At 35.5% G+C, this 16,015-nt stretch overlaps 1 protein-coding gene across 1 annotated transcript in view; it reads left to right on the top strand.

The window, feature by feature from the left end:
• Nucleotides 1–16,015, top strand: part of l(1)G0289 (plexin domain containing lethal (1) G0289) — a 247,431-nt gene that overhangs the window by 186,823 nt on the left and 44,593 nt on the right. Inside the window, exons 9-10 of the mRNA XM_090412195.1 lie at nt 6,967–7,062; nt 14,351–14,493. Coding sequence (XP_090268321.1) covers nt 6,967–7,062; nt 14,351–14,493 — 239 coding nt within the window. The remainder of the gene's footprint in view (nt 1–6,966; nt 7,063–14,350; nt 14,494–16,015) is intronic.

The following is a 16,015-nucleotide window of genomic DNA, read 5'->3' as shown; positions in this document are numbered from 1 at the left end:
TAGCTGACACATTGTCATCATTAGCGAAAAGAGAATGTTTTTACAAAGAACAACAGATATCACTATACTAAACAATTGTGAATTACAATAAAAACGATAAAAATATTACAACTAAAAAAATGTGACACCGTTTAGCAACTCGTATGGTAAAGTGTAACTTCTGTATCACTTCGACCTGTGTATTTTACATCTGGATCTACCTTCCCACTGATGAGACCTCAACAAAGGTCAAAACCGATCTGGGTAGTGACCCACCCATAATGTATAGCATGATACATGTCTGCAAGGAGATGTGCTTTACATTATGGGAAATACTAAGGAAAGTGATCAGAAGTTGCTCCATGAGTTGCCCCTATCATGAAAGGTTTGCTTTCGCTAGGATCTGCTGAAACTTTTATAGTTTCTATATATTTGGCTTTGAAATAATGTTGGATTCAATGTCCACTTAATTTATATAATTTTGCATCACCGAAGTGAAACCTTTTGGCTCTTTATTTCAGTGTGTGTGTGTGTGTATATAGAGTTTTTCAATAGATCATTTCCTGGATTCTTAAAGGGAGTAGTTAAGTCATTGCACCAATCAGAGAGAATAACACTAACATCCATGACATAAACATTAATAAAAATATCATTTACTATCACTTACAGTTGTTGCACATTTCATGATTCCTTTCACCACAAGAGTGGCATCTATTCCTTTGTGAGATGACATTGCTTGTCAGAGAATTGCTAACATAGACCTGTTTTTTGACCTCCTCTGGCTCAATTTTGTTGCCTTATTTAGTAATATTTGTCTGCTGCATTTACCAGTCTTAACTACCTCTCCATAAAGCTGAACTATTTATAATCCTGCTGTCTAAATAGTGAAGAGATCATCTTTCTAGGTGACCTTAACATCCCACTCCAGCTGGCTCCTCCTTTCAAATACCACTTACTAAAATGGATGAGATGTGGAAGTCTTGGCTATGAGCAGCAACCTAACACAAATTATATATCTACCTACTCAAATTCCTGATAACCCTCTTTACTATCCCACTATGCTTGATCATGTTCCAGTCCTCCTTCCATGTATAACATAGCATTCACATCTCTTTTTCACAGAATGCCTTTCCTCCAGCCATTCCTAACTTTGACTCTTTCGGAACTGCAAAGGTACTAAATGATAAGACCTTTGGAATTTCTACTCTTCCTTTCCAGTCTGACTGTTGCTTCCACTCCTCTGACACAAACACCTGCCCCAAGTAAGTCATAGAAATTGCTTTCACTGGCATGAAGGCTTCATTCCTCATTCTACCCAAAAATTTTTGCTTATTTTCCAAGCCCTGATTCAATGGAAAGTACAAAAGCATTTGAAGGGGAAAAAAATTCAGCTTTGCAATAAATGCAGAAGTTATCAGCAAATCTAAATCTGACTTCATAAAGACCAGTAGTAGAAACCTCGCCTGTCCAAATGGAAGCTGTGCCTTCTATTCCCTTGCAGAGGCCATCACATGCAACTTCTGCTCATCTGCAATTTCACCAAACATGACCAAAGCAAATTTCCACTTAGCATAATAGCAACTGAGTACCACAAACCCACTGTTTATTGCAAATAAGACATTAGAGTATACTAAATAACTTGGATGCTAAAAAGTGTTCTGGTCCTAATAGCATCTTTCCAGTTGTGCTCCAGAACTATCCTGTGTTTTCTCCGCTACAATATTTACTTATTTACTTATCTCAGTGCTTGGACGTAATTGTATATCCAGATTCTTCTAGAAAAGAAAGAAGTCTACCTTCAAACCAATCACTATACTGCATCTATCAAGTTCTGCTATTACCGTAGCAGAACTTGATAGAATACAATGCTTATCACTGCCTATACACTTTTACATATGCTTTTTATATTCACATTGCTTCACACACATCATGCTGTACGAGAAGGTTCCAGAACTGGCATGTATATTTTTAGAATTTTTCTATTATAGTTGCCTTGGTATGCTACTTGAAAAACACAAGCTCTGCCAAGAAGTCCACATGTATATCTTTTATTAGTGCTTAAGTTAGTTATTAGTGAAACCTGGTTTAAATAGTAATGAAAGACAAACATATTGGGTTCTAGGCAGAGCTTGTGTCTTTTAAGTAGTGCTGATTTAACTCAGATGCTGAAGGTTATATTATCATAAGCTCACTGGAAACCTTTAAGTTTCTTTTTACATTTTGGCTATAAAATATGGATGTATCCATGATATCCTCTATTTGTAATATAATTAGAAGTTTTTATTTATACATGTACATATGAGAGTTCTTTTCTAGTCATCTGGAATTCAGCCTTCTGATTTATGTAGTGTAAAAAAAAAAAAAAACTTGGATCGCTCCATGTTTTAGCGTTTCTGGTCAAATGCTATCTATTTCATCTGACTTTTTCTGTTTGTGACTGATTTTTCTACCTCAAATAGTATTAAGGTAGAAATTCAAATTCTAAGGTATGCTCATTTACCTTCTATCTAAGGGGTATTTTTTTTACTACCCTCAAACATTTTGCCATGATATTTGTCTCCTGAATTTTTCCTTAAGTTTTTCCATGATTTTTGTTAACAGCTAGAGGTTTTAGTCCTCTGGTAATTCTTCATGGGGAGGCTGTTCCACAGAACTGAGATGGGTTAAATGAAAGATGACTCACAGTAGCAGGTTCAGTGAGTATCTACCAAACATCCCAACTATAAAAGGATGTTCAGCAGCTGTAGGCTGAGTTCCTGTAGATCTAGTAGAAATGGGAGGAGAATTGGTGGATTCTAGTTCTGCTGAACAGCTGCCACAGAAATATCTATAGAAGAAACAATGTGAAAACTGATCTTCTACAAGAAAGTGGTTGAAAAGACTCATTATTACATTTAATGGAATGAATGCAGCACAAAGAAACAATAAAATACATGTTTATTAGATTCTGTATTTCGTCCCTGTCACATTGACATCAGGGATACAATCTCAAAATTATAAAAGCACATAAAAATACTCAAAACAATAAGTAAAAAAAAATAAATTAAACTAAAAGCCTCTGAAGTGCTATGAGGGGGTGCCCTCTATGCATACCATTGGCTAGCCTTAGCTGTTGGTTGGGAGGCCTAAGAATTAGTTTAGCAAATCTTGGGAAGTTTAATACTACCATTTTTATTGAGGTTAGGCTGATTTAACAATTGGCTGTTGATTCTAAGGAAAGTCTTGCAAGTTTATATTTGTGTTCTTGCAAAGCATTGTAGTTTTCTTCCCCATTTGATTCTGTGCAAGGTATTCAAGGTATGGATGGTTACAGGAGTACATATCATCAGCTAGACCAGACTGACCAAAGTTATGGCAGTAGATGTATTTCTTATGTTCTTCTAGGCAGATCTTCCAGTTTGACCGTAATAAGATAATCAACAAGGAATCTTGTAAACGCTTCGAACAGATACGGGAGGAAGTAGATCCTTAGTGGACCAGATAAGGGTAATGAGACTGTTAGATGAGATTTGAAAGCAGTATAGTGATATTTTATTTATTTTTTTTTTATGTTCTGGCTAATTTTTCTGAGGTGCCTCAAATAAGGGGAATAAAAATAGCATTACTGTAGTCTGTTTGCAGGTAAAGATGCAAGGAGAAGGAAGGAAAAATCAATTTGTTAATCTTTGGATTGTAACCATTGGACAGACAGGTCTGGTGAGTAAATGAAAGTTCAGCTGAAAGGGATGTCTGGGAATAACACAAGTTGGAGGCTCTGTTGCCAATGGTTTTGATAACACCATACTGTTGAGAGGAGGGGGATGATGAGAAAGTATGTGTTATCTATCTGTGTGGGATGAGTTTTCTGTGAACTAAGAAAGAAAAGGTGCCATTGGGAAGATGTGTGATCATGCATCTTCATCAATAGGTATCCTCAAGGGGTGTACTGTTATTACATCCTGTACACCACTTGGGGGTACATGTCAGGAATTTGATGATTATCATCATCAGAAATCTAAATCAAGGACTCAATGTTCCAGTCATTCACTGCTCTATGGGAGAAAAATCTAGCTTTCACCCCTTTCTTAACCGCACACACTAACTTAATGTTTTTGTGCAGATTCGTGTTCCAGTCGATGCTCAAACTCCACATTCAATGTGCCAGCCGACAAATAGCAATTTTTACATCCTTTGTAGCACTCTGTGGTCATGTTTGGTGAGTGTAGTTTTAAAAAGTTGTAAAAATAATTAAAGTCAAGCAGCTTTGGCAGGTATACTGCAGACTCAACTATAGAAACATTATGGAAGAAAGGATGAAACATTTCGAAAACCAAACCAAACCTTGGAGTCTCAGTGGCAGACTCTGAATAAAACATTAATTCAGCTAGGGAGAAATGTAGTGAATTTGTCTGCAATTTTAGAAAAATAAGAATGCCTTAGCAAACATAAGAAGTTAAAGAAGCAGTCCTGGAAAAGAAGAAAGGCATACCGAAAGTTCCTAGCAAATAAGTCAGCAGATGTTCTAAAATAATGCAGACAGAAGTTCAAGAGAGCTATGTGTGAAAGTAGCGAAACAAAAGTCATTGGGAGACTTCAGTAAGAATATAGAAGCTAAATATCAGGAAGGTGGGAAAATGTTCTGGAAGCTATAGAAAAAGCTTAGAAATGGAGGAAAGAGTACTGTAAGAGGAATCAAAAATGATAAACTTGACATGAAAACTGAAGATAAGGATATTGCAGAGGTCTGGAGTAATTACTTTTAAGACTATTACAATGAAACAAGCAGTGACAGAAGCATAGATTTTCAAGAGAAATGCAAACAGGAGTGCATATTAGTACTTGAGGTAGAAAAAGCTATCAAAAGCCTGAAATGTGAAAAGGCTATAGTAGATGATATTTGACAAGAAATGTTCATATATGGAGATATAAAAATTTTGCAAGAGATAAACTGCATAATTCAATGGGCATGGTCAGAAAGTTGAATTCTTAGTATAATTGGAGCAAAGCTCTCTAATGGAGAACCTATAGAACAAGTGAAATATTTCAGCTATTTAGGCACAGTTTTTAGTGAAGTGATGGCAAATTAAATATTTACGTTGATAACAGAACAATCAAGAAGAATTGCCAGGAAGGTGTTGGCACCTTCTTGGCAATTCTCATAGAAGGGATGCGAGTTCTGTTCGCTACAAACTTGGCATTAACTAGGGCTACCTACTCACTGATGAGACCTCAATAAAGGTTTAAACCAGTCTGGGTAGTGACCTTCTCTCATAATGTAGAACAGCAATACAGCTCCTAGGAACTAAGTTCACATTATGGGTAGATATCAAGAATGGTGATCGGAGCTTGCTCCCCCTTACTATTTTTGCCTCAGTTTGCACTACCAAATGTATCAGGTGCTGCACTATCCATGTATTTGCTTATGCTTGGACTTGTTGAACTTCATATAGTTTCTATATTCGGCATGAAACTCTTTGAGTTTCTTATTCGGCTAAGAAACAATATGGGATGTAATATCCCTTAACTTAAATAAGTAAAACTACTATTTGAAGTATAATAGATTTAGTTTAATCCTTTATCCCAGTGAGAGCAAACAAAGTTTGCGCCTGAAATTATCTTCAGGACTAAATATATATAGTGTTGTACTATCTTATCCAGTAAGTAGTGCAACACCAAGGCAACTCGTGGCAAAGGTGGAGCAAGCTACCAGGCACTTCTAACCCAGTATCTCCCATAATGCAAAACACATTTCCTATGTGGATATGTATACTGTTATGCATTAAAGGGATTGGCCATCTACCCAGACTAGTTTCGACCTTTATTGAGGTCTCTTCAGTGGGAGCCAGGCCCAGAGCTGGAGATACCAGGCAGAAGCAGTAGCAAGTCATCTGTGCCTATGGGAGTTGCCAAAAGGTTTATCACCTTTTTTAAAAATTACTCTGGATTTAGAGAAAGATGTTGAAAATCGAGTTGCCTTGGTGTTGCACTACTTACTGGATAAGATAGTACAACACTATATATATTTAGTCCTGAAGATAATTTCAGGCGCAAACTTTGTTTGCTCTCACTGGGATAAAGGATTAAACTAAATCTATTATAGTCTAACCTAGTGATAAATAAATTTTCAACATCTACTATTTGAAGTTTTAGCATACACATGCACATTGCTCTGAATGCCTTACATTTAGAACATATATTAAAATTATAAGCAGACCAAGCTCTCATTTAGAGTTAAATTGACAGGCCATCCAATCTTTCACAAATCAGAAATTATTTGACGTTATGATATAGAAAAGGAATTACTCTTAAGTATTTTTTTACAACAGCTTCCCCAACAAAGATTGAGCTGCATTTTTGAAGGTCTTCACTCCTTTTAAATTTTGTTTTTCTTTGCTTTTCACAAGCTTGGAATGATTTTGAAGATTTGTAGTTAGAATTTTAATATTATTCAATAATTTTCAAATAAGATGACAATTTTTTGATTTGGTTGTTATTATTGCCTCAAGTTGAACAAATTGACTTCAAAAACTGCACAAACATTTTTATGCATTTTAAATCACTCTAGTGAAAGAAAAATATCTTAGAAAAAAACCTTACTGTTAATTCTTCTTCTGTTCTGTATCACATAAAAATCCATAATAAATGAAACGTATACATTTAATTTTATTTTAAAATAAGTTCACTTGAAATGAATTGCAAAGGAAGAAAATAGGAAATATTATTGCTTTTCTGTTTCTTTGAAGGAGACACAAGCATAAACATGAGTTGTATTGAACTCATCTTCTGTTAAAAAATGCTACAAAGAAAATAAGCTTTAAAACTGCACTCTCGTCCCATTCCTGTTGTGTACATGTGTGATAACAGGAGTCATGCTATACCGTGGTAAAAGTAGTATTTTCAGAGTATTGTTGAAAGCTAAATTTTGGTTGTTTCATATTGCATAGTTTTGATTTTATAGGTATTCTCCATGTATAATTTGAAACTTAAAATATACTTCTCTTTTTTCAGTTATGCGAAGGAAAACAATATATGAATATCACAGACTTGACATGAAAAGAGATGAGATAGCAGACAATACTGCTATTTACTTCACAGCATTGAGGAGTAAGTTTTCTTAATTATTCATCAGTGAAAATATTTTTTTTTTTTCAAGTATATCCCCCAGAAAAGTACTTCACATAGAAACACCAAACAGTAAAAATCACTGCTTTGAATTGGATTTAAACGGTATTGATTCGAACACAGATTGATAAGAAAATAACTATTTATTAACTTAAAAGCTAATATTTCGCTGCTATTATATCCAGCATCTTCAGAGCACACAAACAAAGTTTGTTACAAATGCAAGACAACCACAATTTGGTGTAACAGTGGGACTAGTATAAGTAATTGCAGCATGCAACACAAGACTAAAGTCCTAATACAGCAGCAGCAGCTAAGTTATAAAAAAAAAAAAAAAAAAACAGTAGTCCAGTTTTGAAAAAATATAGTAGTCCAAAGTTTTGAAAAAAATTAAATTAAATTAAAATAAATATTAATTTGGGTGCTGAACAAACACCAACTGCGCATCGTATGTAAACCTTATGTGAAATAAATTGGCAACTCTTATCCGTTCACCTAAGGACAGATTCACTCTTTTATCACATCCAGGAGTCTATGAAGTGCCTTGTTCTTGTCATCGAGCCTACTACAGACAGACAGGAAGAACTGTGGACATCCGCCTCAGTGAACACAAAAAATATATCCGGCACTTTTGCTATGGCAAGTCAGGTCTGGCAGACCATGCTTTGGATACCCCAGAACACAGGATCAATTGAAAAAAAAAAAAAAAAAAAAGTACTGCACAGAAGTTTCTACAAGTCAGAGAGGTTGTTCCTTGTATCAACAGAGGCCTTAAAACATTCTCCAAACCTTAACAAGTATGGCTGTATAAATCTACCAAAGATTTGGGAGACAGTCATCCAGACCAAATTAATATTTATTTATTTTTATTTTATTTTTTTCAAAACTTGGGACTACTGTCTTGTGTTGCACGCTGCAATTACTTATATTAGCCCCACTGTTACACAATATTGTGGTTGTCTTGCATTTGTAACAAACTTTGTTTGTGTGCTCTGAAGATGCTGGATATAATACCAGCGAAATATTAGCTTTTAAGTTAATAAATAGTTATTTTCTTATCAAAATCTGTGTTCGATTCAGTACCGTTTAAATCCAATTCAGCATGTGTGACGAACACATAAGCCTATCCACGTGATCAAATGGATAGTATCATCACTATTGAAACAACAGGATATTGGTTTGAATCTTTTGGAATGCCTACTCTGGCATGAATTCGAGTGAAATCTTCAGATGGCAGATGATTTTCATCACTACCCTGTCTCTTGTCAGCCTGAAGTGACTTGAAAAGGTGTTAAATTTGATCGCTACAGAGAGATTTTTGATTATCTACCCCTTAATCCACCTGCAGTATATTAAATATGCTATATATTACCAATCTTTCGTGATAAGATTAGTACAAATATTTCTCAAGTATTTTTTACATTGAGGTGCCATTGAGAATGTAGAAGAATTTCATCAATTAGCAGATATTTGCAATAATTTTTTAGCTAACAGAATATATTTAAACTTATATTTAATCATATCCTGAGCTTGAGTTTTTGTAGAGATTTCATAATTTGTGCTGATACTAATTGGACTTCTACGATGTTTTTTACTGATTTATAGAGATGATTTTGATAAAATTTATTACCTTAAGAATAGTAAGATCACCTTCTAGCACAAGAGCCTTCTTAACTTCTTCTGTAAGTATCTGTGAGGATAAATTTATGACCATGCTATCTTGTTGAAGTTGCAGTCAGAGTGTAGTGTGTTGATGCTGTTGTAGGATTTCCAATTTCTTCAAGTGCCTGCTTTTTTCTTTCTTTTTTTTATGCTGAAACTTCAGCAATATGATATAGAATTGTTCTCAGTTCAGGATTTAAAACATTAAATAGTTCATGTAAAGCCATTACAGTGCTGTTTAACTACATGAGCTCTATGTGAGTAGCTGAAAAAATTTGTTCCTGTAGGAACGCTAAATTCACATGATGGTAAATATATCATCCAGCCCAACAGTATGGTATTCTTAAAACACACAGGGCTATTTGTTCTAATGATGCAGCTCTTTCCACTGAACTTGAATCTCTTTACCATACTTTCCTGGCCAATGGCTACATCTCCTACAAAATAGATAAATTACTACATGGTCCTCTTACTTTAGCCTCCTTAAACACACAAGAAAAAACCACCATTATCCCTATTCCCTGTCTGAGGTACTTCTGGAAAGATAGCCTATGTACTAATAAAGCATAGCCTTTGCACCACATTCAAACATATAATATTAGCAACTCTGATCTGCTCTCCTAAGGATAAACTCCATCCTCTAGCATATTCTGGAGTGTGTAATGTTACATGTGACTGTGACTTGGCCTACTATGGACAGAAAGAAAGACCCATTAACATCTGCCTTGGAGAACAAAAAAAAATACATTTGCTATCATTATTATGGCAAGTCAGGACTGGTAGACCATACTTTAGACACCCCTTCACACAGGAGTAGATGAAAGAAAATGTGTTTTATGGAAGTCCTTACAGGTCAAAGAATATTTGAGTCAGCCATGGCTATGAAGCATTCTCCTAACCTGAACAAGTATGGTTATATTAATTTGCCAAACATTTGGGAGACTTATCTTAAAATCAATTCCTATATAGTTGTAATAATTCTTTTTTTACAACAATAGAGTGCCAAATTAAGAACTTAGATCTTTTATCCGTCACAATATGAATCGTTTCACTCACTCACTCATTGTCACATGTTAACCATAACATGTGTTTTGAAGATGCTAGTTTGCAATCCAGTGAAATAAAAGAAATAAATTATAAAAAAAGATGTTGATAAACATCTTTTTTTATAATTTATTTGGCTTCGTGTTGTAATATGAATAATGTTCAACACCTAAGCTTGTCTATCAGATGGAGATTTAAAGTTTTACAGTGACTCTACTGCATGATTCTGAGGGTTCAATTCTGGATGATTGGAGTAGAGTGCTCATGGTACTCATCTATAAAAAGGGAAATAAAATTGAATGTGAAAATTAGAGGAATTTCTCAGCTTTTCCTGGTAAGATTTATGCAGGTATACTTGAGAAACAGCTAAGAAAAATTGAGAGGAAGCTTAGAGAAGCACAAGCTGGATAAACAACCTGGATCCTAATAAACAAAGTTTATTAGAATCAGATTTTCAGTTTACAATAAATGGTCGAGAAATCTTGGGAATATAACAAGGATCTATATTTAAGTTATGGTGTAAATGGGGACATTATATTGATCAATATATATATATACAGGATGATCAAAATTAAAGTATCCCAGTTAAGGCCTTGTGATGCACCATCCAGTGATCCAAATGCTGCAAAACTTCGCAGGAATACATTGTGCATCATGCAGAAGCGATATCTGAGGAGATAAAAAAAAAAAAAGTAATTCCAAAATTCCAAAATTTGGTGTTTCAACCACCAGAGGGGTGTAAACATCAAATGCATGGGCTTTGCATATTATACAACTCAGCAAGTGCCAGGAAGGTTTTAAAAGATGGAAATGGGATTTTTTCCCTTGATTCTGGTTGTTAATACCATCCACAGTGATGACACTAACCTTGCCCTATTATGCTTTGCTCGTGAAGCTGTATTACCTATACAATTGCAATGCTGTTGCTGCACCCCTATGAATTTTGTTGCCCAAACAAATGTCAGTGAGGTCCACTATCTCCATTTGCTCTGTGATGATTGATTAGTCATTTTGTCAGGTTAGATCTGGCAGTGGTTGCAAACCGTCAGTTCACAAGTAAATGAAGTTGCTACTACCATTGTGGAGCAGGCCATGAATAACAGCATTTTTCTGCAGTGGATTTGCTATATCAAGACACGTGGATGTGCGTTAAACAACTCTGGAAAATTCTACAGAAGATTCTGCATTTCTACCCATTTAACATAACCCGGGCACAACTCCTGTTGAGCCCATGGGACTTTGAAAGTTGACTGACTTTAACATGCCTTGCTTGAGTGGAGTTGGACGCTGTGCTGTTGTGGATGATTTTGTGGGGAGATGAGGCTCACTTTTACCTGAATAAAGCCTTTCAGGGATACTTGAATTTTTGATCACCTTGTATATAGTCTATATTTGAGTTGCAAGCAGTTGGTTAGAAATCAAAAGGTAAAAGAAAATGGTTTGAGGTTACATCAGGTATGAGGCAAGGATGCACCATATCCACATGTATATGGATCACAATATGAAGGAAAGTGGTAATAAACCTTATATCAAAATGGGGGATGTTAATCTCAGCTCTTTACTTTATACAGATTGTTATACTTCTAAATAAATCTGGTACAAGTTTGCAGGATTTCCTGACTAAATTGAATAACTGCTGTAATAAATTTGGTATAAAAATAAGCAATAAAAGATAGACAGCTAAAATAGACAGAAACATTGAAAACATCAACTGCATTCTGAATGGAGAACCTGTAGAACAAGTAAAACATTCCAGCTATTTAATTAAATTTGGAATAGACAGCAAAGCTAGTATGGTAGGAAGCCATTTGAAAAAAAATGTGTGGAATAAGAGAGAATTTGATCAGAACACTGAACAAGTTCTTGGCAAGACAGTTTTCAAACCAGTTTATCTTGGATATGAGATCTGAGTTAGAAATAAAACACTTGATCAAAGATTGGAGACACAGATATGATAGTTCTGAGTAAATTAGAGAGTGAGCAGATGGCATTAATGGCAATATCGTATTTAAAAAAAAATGACAATATTAGGAAAGGACTTGACATTGTTAGCATTCAGGAATGTCTTAGCAGAACTAATCCCAGCTGGTACAGCCACTTGAAGAGAATAGGGGAGGAAAGGTTAACAAGACAAGTGTTCTTTGCCAGGATGGCATGAAAAAATCACAGAAGACCAAAGTATAGGTGGATTGATACAATAAAAAGTGCATTCCAAACACCTGTCGCCCATCTTAATAAGATTTTGGACCTCCTTTTGATGTGGTGACTGCAGCAATCCTGTGGGAGGACATACTTTCCACAGGCATATGATAGCAATCAACGGGAATTTTGGACCATTCTTCCTGTAGTCATGTAATGAAGTTCTGGACTGTTGTGAGACAGACATCCTTTGACCTCATCCAACACTCCAGTTCATCCCAGAGATGTTGCCTAAGGTTGTGATCAAGGCTGTGTGGAAGCCAGTCAAGTGCAGTGACATTCATGTCCACTAACCACGCAGTTACATCAGCAGCCTTATGACAGTGTGCATTGCTAAAAGAGCAAGACAATGCATTAGTGACACCCTTTGCACCTCTGAAGACAATGCTGCATGTTGGCAGGCAATGTGTGGCTTGCATATAGGCCTGCCTTGGAAACTCATGTTGTGAGCCTCTGTTCTGAATGTTTTTGTGCAGATTTGTGTTCCAAATCAATGCCTGGAACTTCACGTTCAGCATGTTAGCTAAGGAATGCAGTTTTTACATATTATCCTTCATAGCAACCCTAAGATCACATTTGTTGAGTGTGGTGAGTCATCCACTGTGGGTAGCGATTGCAATTGACTCCCTGCACTTCCATCTCAGTATGGTATCAGTGATTGTTGACCTTGAATGGCCCAATTTTTCAATAAATTGCCAAACAGATAGGCCAGCTTGAGAGTATCATATTCCTCCAATTTATACTGGCTACAAACGTGACTCATTACATGATATAATCTTTTCCCATTGCCTAAGCAGTATCAGATACTATTAGAAAAATATCAGATATTTTTGTTGATGTTACAAATCAGCCTCTAAAGTATTCTGGTTCTGATGATTTTTCTATAGTTGTCTTCAGACTTTATGCCTGTCCTCTGTCATCTCTACAATCTTCTCTACTCAGCTAGCACATTGACGCATGCATATATCCAACCTATTCAAAAAAAAAAAAAAAGTCTGCCATCCAACTATCAAGCAATCACCATCACCTCTTCAGAATAATGAAGAAAGTCATCAACATTGAACTTCTCCACTACCTAGAGGCTCACCAGTTAATCAGCAACTTCTGGTATGGATTCTGCCAATCAAAATCCATGGCTGACTTTTTAGCCTATATCACCTACTTACTTTTCAGATTTCTCTGAAAAGGTTCAGAGAAATCTGCTGTCGCTCTTGACATTTCCAGTGCTTTCATCATGTTAAGCATTGAGGCCTGCTAAACAAAATACTTTTTTTGATATATGGGTCATCCTCTGATTGAATGGCCAACTTTCTCTCTCTCTGATCATTCGCTGTGTCATGGTGGATGGTCCCCTCTCTTCAAGCATTTGCCACCAATGCAGGTGTGCAGGGCTCTGTTGTATTACCTACTTTCTTTCTGTTATTCATTCATCACTCATTAATTCCATCCATAGTTTGGCTAATGATAGCCAAACTCATCTCTCCATTAACCATTACTATTGCATGATAGTTCTGGTATGGTTCTGCTATTGCTTTGATTATTTTCAAGGATATGTCATAATAACTGAGAATTTTGAACATCCTTTATCCGTTGATTGAATCAAAGGCTTCGAGAAATCAATGAAGTTTAAGATTAAGGGAATGTTTATCTCTTGCTCCTCCTAGACTATACAAATTCCAAATTTGCCCATCATTAGAATACCATTCACATGTTTTGTGGTGGTGCATCTGAAAAACCTACCTAAAAATGCTCAGTGCTTTTTGTCTAGAGGAGAGTAATTTGACTCATAGATGATCCCTCTCACCCAGACTTACTTTTGCCTCTATTCTCACAGATGCACTGTTTCAGCACTGTCTTTTCTACAAGTTTTGGTAGGCCCAAAATTCTTTTGGGCCTACCAAAACAAAAGAAACAGCTGACCAGCATCCCTTTTCAGTACAGCTGAAAACGGATGCTGGTCAGCTGTCCTGCTTCATCTCTTCCTCATTTATTCTATCCACTTCTGTCCTCTGGAATAGCCTTCCTCATGAAGTGTTTCCCATAAACTATGATATCTTCAGCTATTTATGAGGAATGTCAATAGATTTCTTCATTTTCAATCCTTAGCTGCCCACCACATTTGGCACTTATTATGCTTTTATGTTCTTCAACCTCTTGTGTATGGATTCATTATTTAAAAAAAAGTTTACGGATGTGCTATTCTGATATACCTGGTGGTCTTATCTGTCTTGATAATTTTAGACAACTAGATGGATAGACATAACTTATCAGTTACTAAAGAACGTATTAAATATTGAAATATGTACTTTGTTTGTTAACATTTTGCTTTGTCCAATTAGTAATTTGTTGACTTGTAATTTTAAAGCATGCCTGTCATTTGACGACTGTGAATCCTGTGTATCTGCAAATATTAGCTTCCAGTGTATGTGGTGTACTGACCTTCACATATGTTCTGATGGTGTATACCGTAATAGACAAAAATGGGTGAACAGTGGCTGTGCTCAACAGGTAAGTATCAACTCATTTTTTATTATTTTATTTTATAATGAAAATACAGTTGGGTGTACTCATTATATCATTGTGTAGGCTTCTGTGGAGAAAGGACATACTAGAATTGTTTTCTGCCAGTATTACTCCACAAGTAAGAACCAGATGGAATAAATACTATTTTGTGACTAAATAAACGCCTAAAACCACAGTAATAGGTTTTTTAATACGTAAATATTTCGACCTAAGTGTCTTATGACATCGTCAGTACAGTTGGGAACAATACTAGGAATAACATACAGATAGGGTGCATGAATACAATGGAATCCAAATGCATGCAGCAGCACTTTCTACTGTTTAAAAAAAAAAAAAAAAAAAACATTAGATTACATTAAAATTAAAATTGAATTATTTTACACAATTTTGTATGACAATTTCCCATACTTTAGGAATGGCAAGGACATCATTGTGGTTTAGATTGAGTCTGTGAAGTACGGCTTCAGCACTTTCTTTATATAAATGTTCATGTTTGTATGAAGATCTGTGTAGAAGTTTGGTCTTTTCCCAGTGGATCCTATGGTTTGGGTTTTCAACTCCATGTTGGGAGAGGCCAGATTTCTACGGCTTGATGAGATGGATGTGGTCTTGATGTTCAGAGATGCGTTTAAGAAGTTCTTTATATAATCAAATACTATTTTATTGTCTACTGTACTAGTTTTGTGAAAATTCTTGTTTAACATCATCAAGAAAAATATGTGAGTGGAAAAAAAAAATAAAGAATGGTTATAACAGGTACATAATGAAAATATTTGAACAAGAATAATAATGGAAAGCTTGCATTAGTTATGGCATTATTTGCTGGTTCATGGTCTACTGCATACTACATGCATGTCGTGTTGAATTAGAGAAGATCATGCTTAATGTAAAATCATCTCTTGTTTTTTGTTGCACTGTTAATGATGTTTGATAATTTCAGATGATTCTTTGAACACTTGTGAGAAAAATCTATAATCTATGTGAAACATTTTTGTTTGTTACTGTAATATTTGATGTTTGGTTTCAATTGTGTGTGTGTGTGTGTGTGCTGACAGTCCTGTTTTGTGTTTCCTTTCATTCTCAACATCCTTGATGTGTTCAGATTGATGTACCTAACCACAGCTCTGACTGATCTTGTAGATACATAGTTTTTTAAGAGATGGATGGGAAGGTTTCAGGAGATTAGATATCTTGGTCATAAGGTAGTAGAAGGCAACCATTACATTTTGTTGATGCATTATCCTTGATATTTTTATCTGTGACTGATTGTATATAGGGGAGAATGACTGTTCCTCTGAAATCTTGTTTTTCATGTTCATCTGACTGTCTTGTAGGTTGACAGAGAATTTTGTTGACTAACATTTCTATTGTAACCATTCTTTGTTAGGATGGTGCTGCTCAGTTAATTTAACTATTGGTTTCTTTTATCTACCAGTGGAGATTCTGTAAGCTCTATCATGTAGGAAACAAATAATACCTATTTTCTGCACCTGGTGGTGATGGGATG

The sequence above is a fragment of the Typopeltis vanoorti genome, chromosome 22 (assembly GCF_054136105.1).
Source record: "Typopeltis vanoorti isolate ZY-2024b chromosome 22, IOZ_Tvanoo_1.0, whole genome shotgun sequence".
NCBI classification, from domain to species: Eukaryota; Metazoa; Arthropoda; class Arachnida; order Uropygi; family Thelyphonidae; genus Typopeltis; species Typopeltis vanoorti.
Note: the sequence above shows the minus strand (reverse complement) of the source record. Positions and strands in the feature narration are given on the sequence as shown.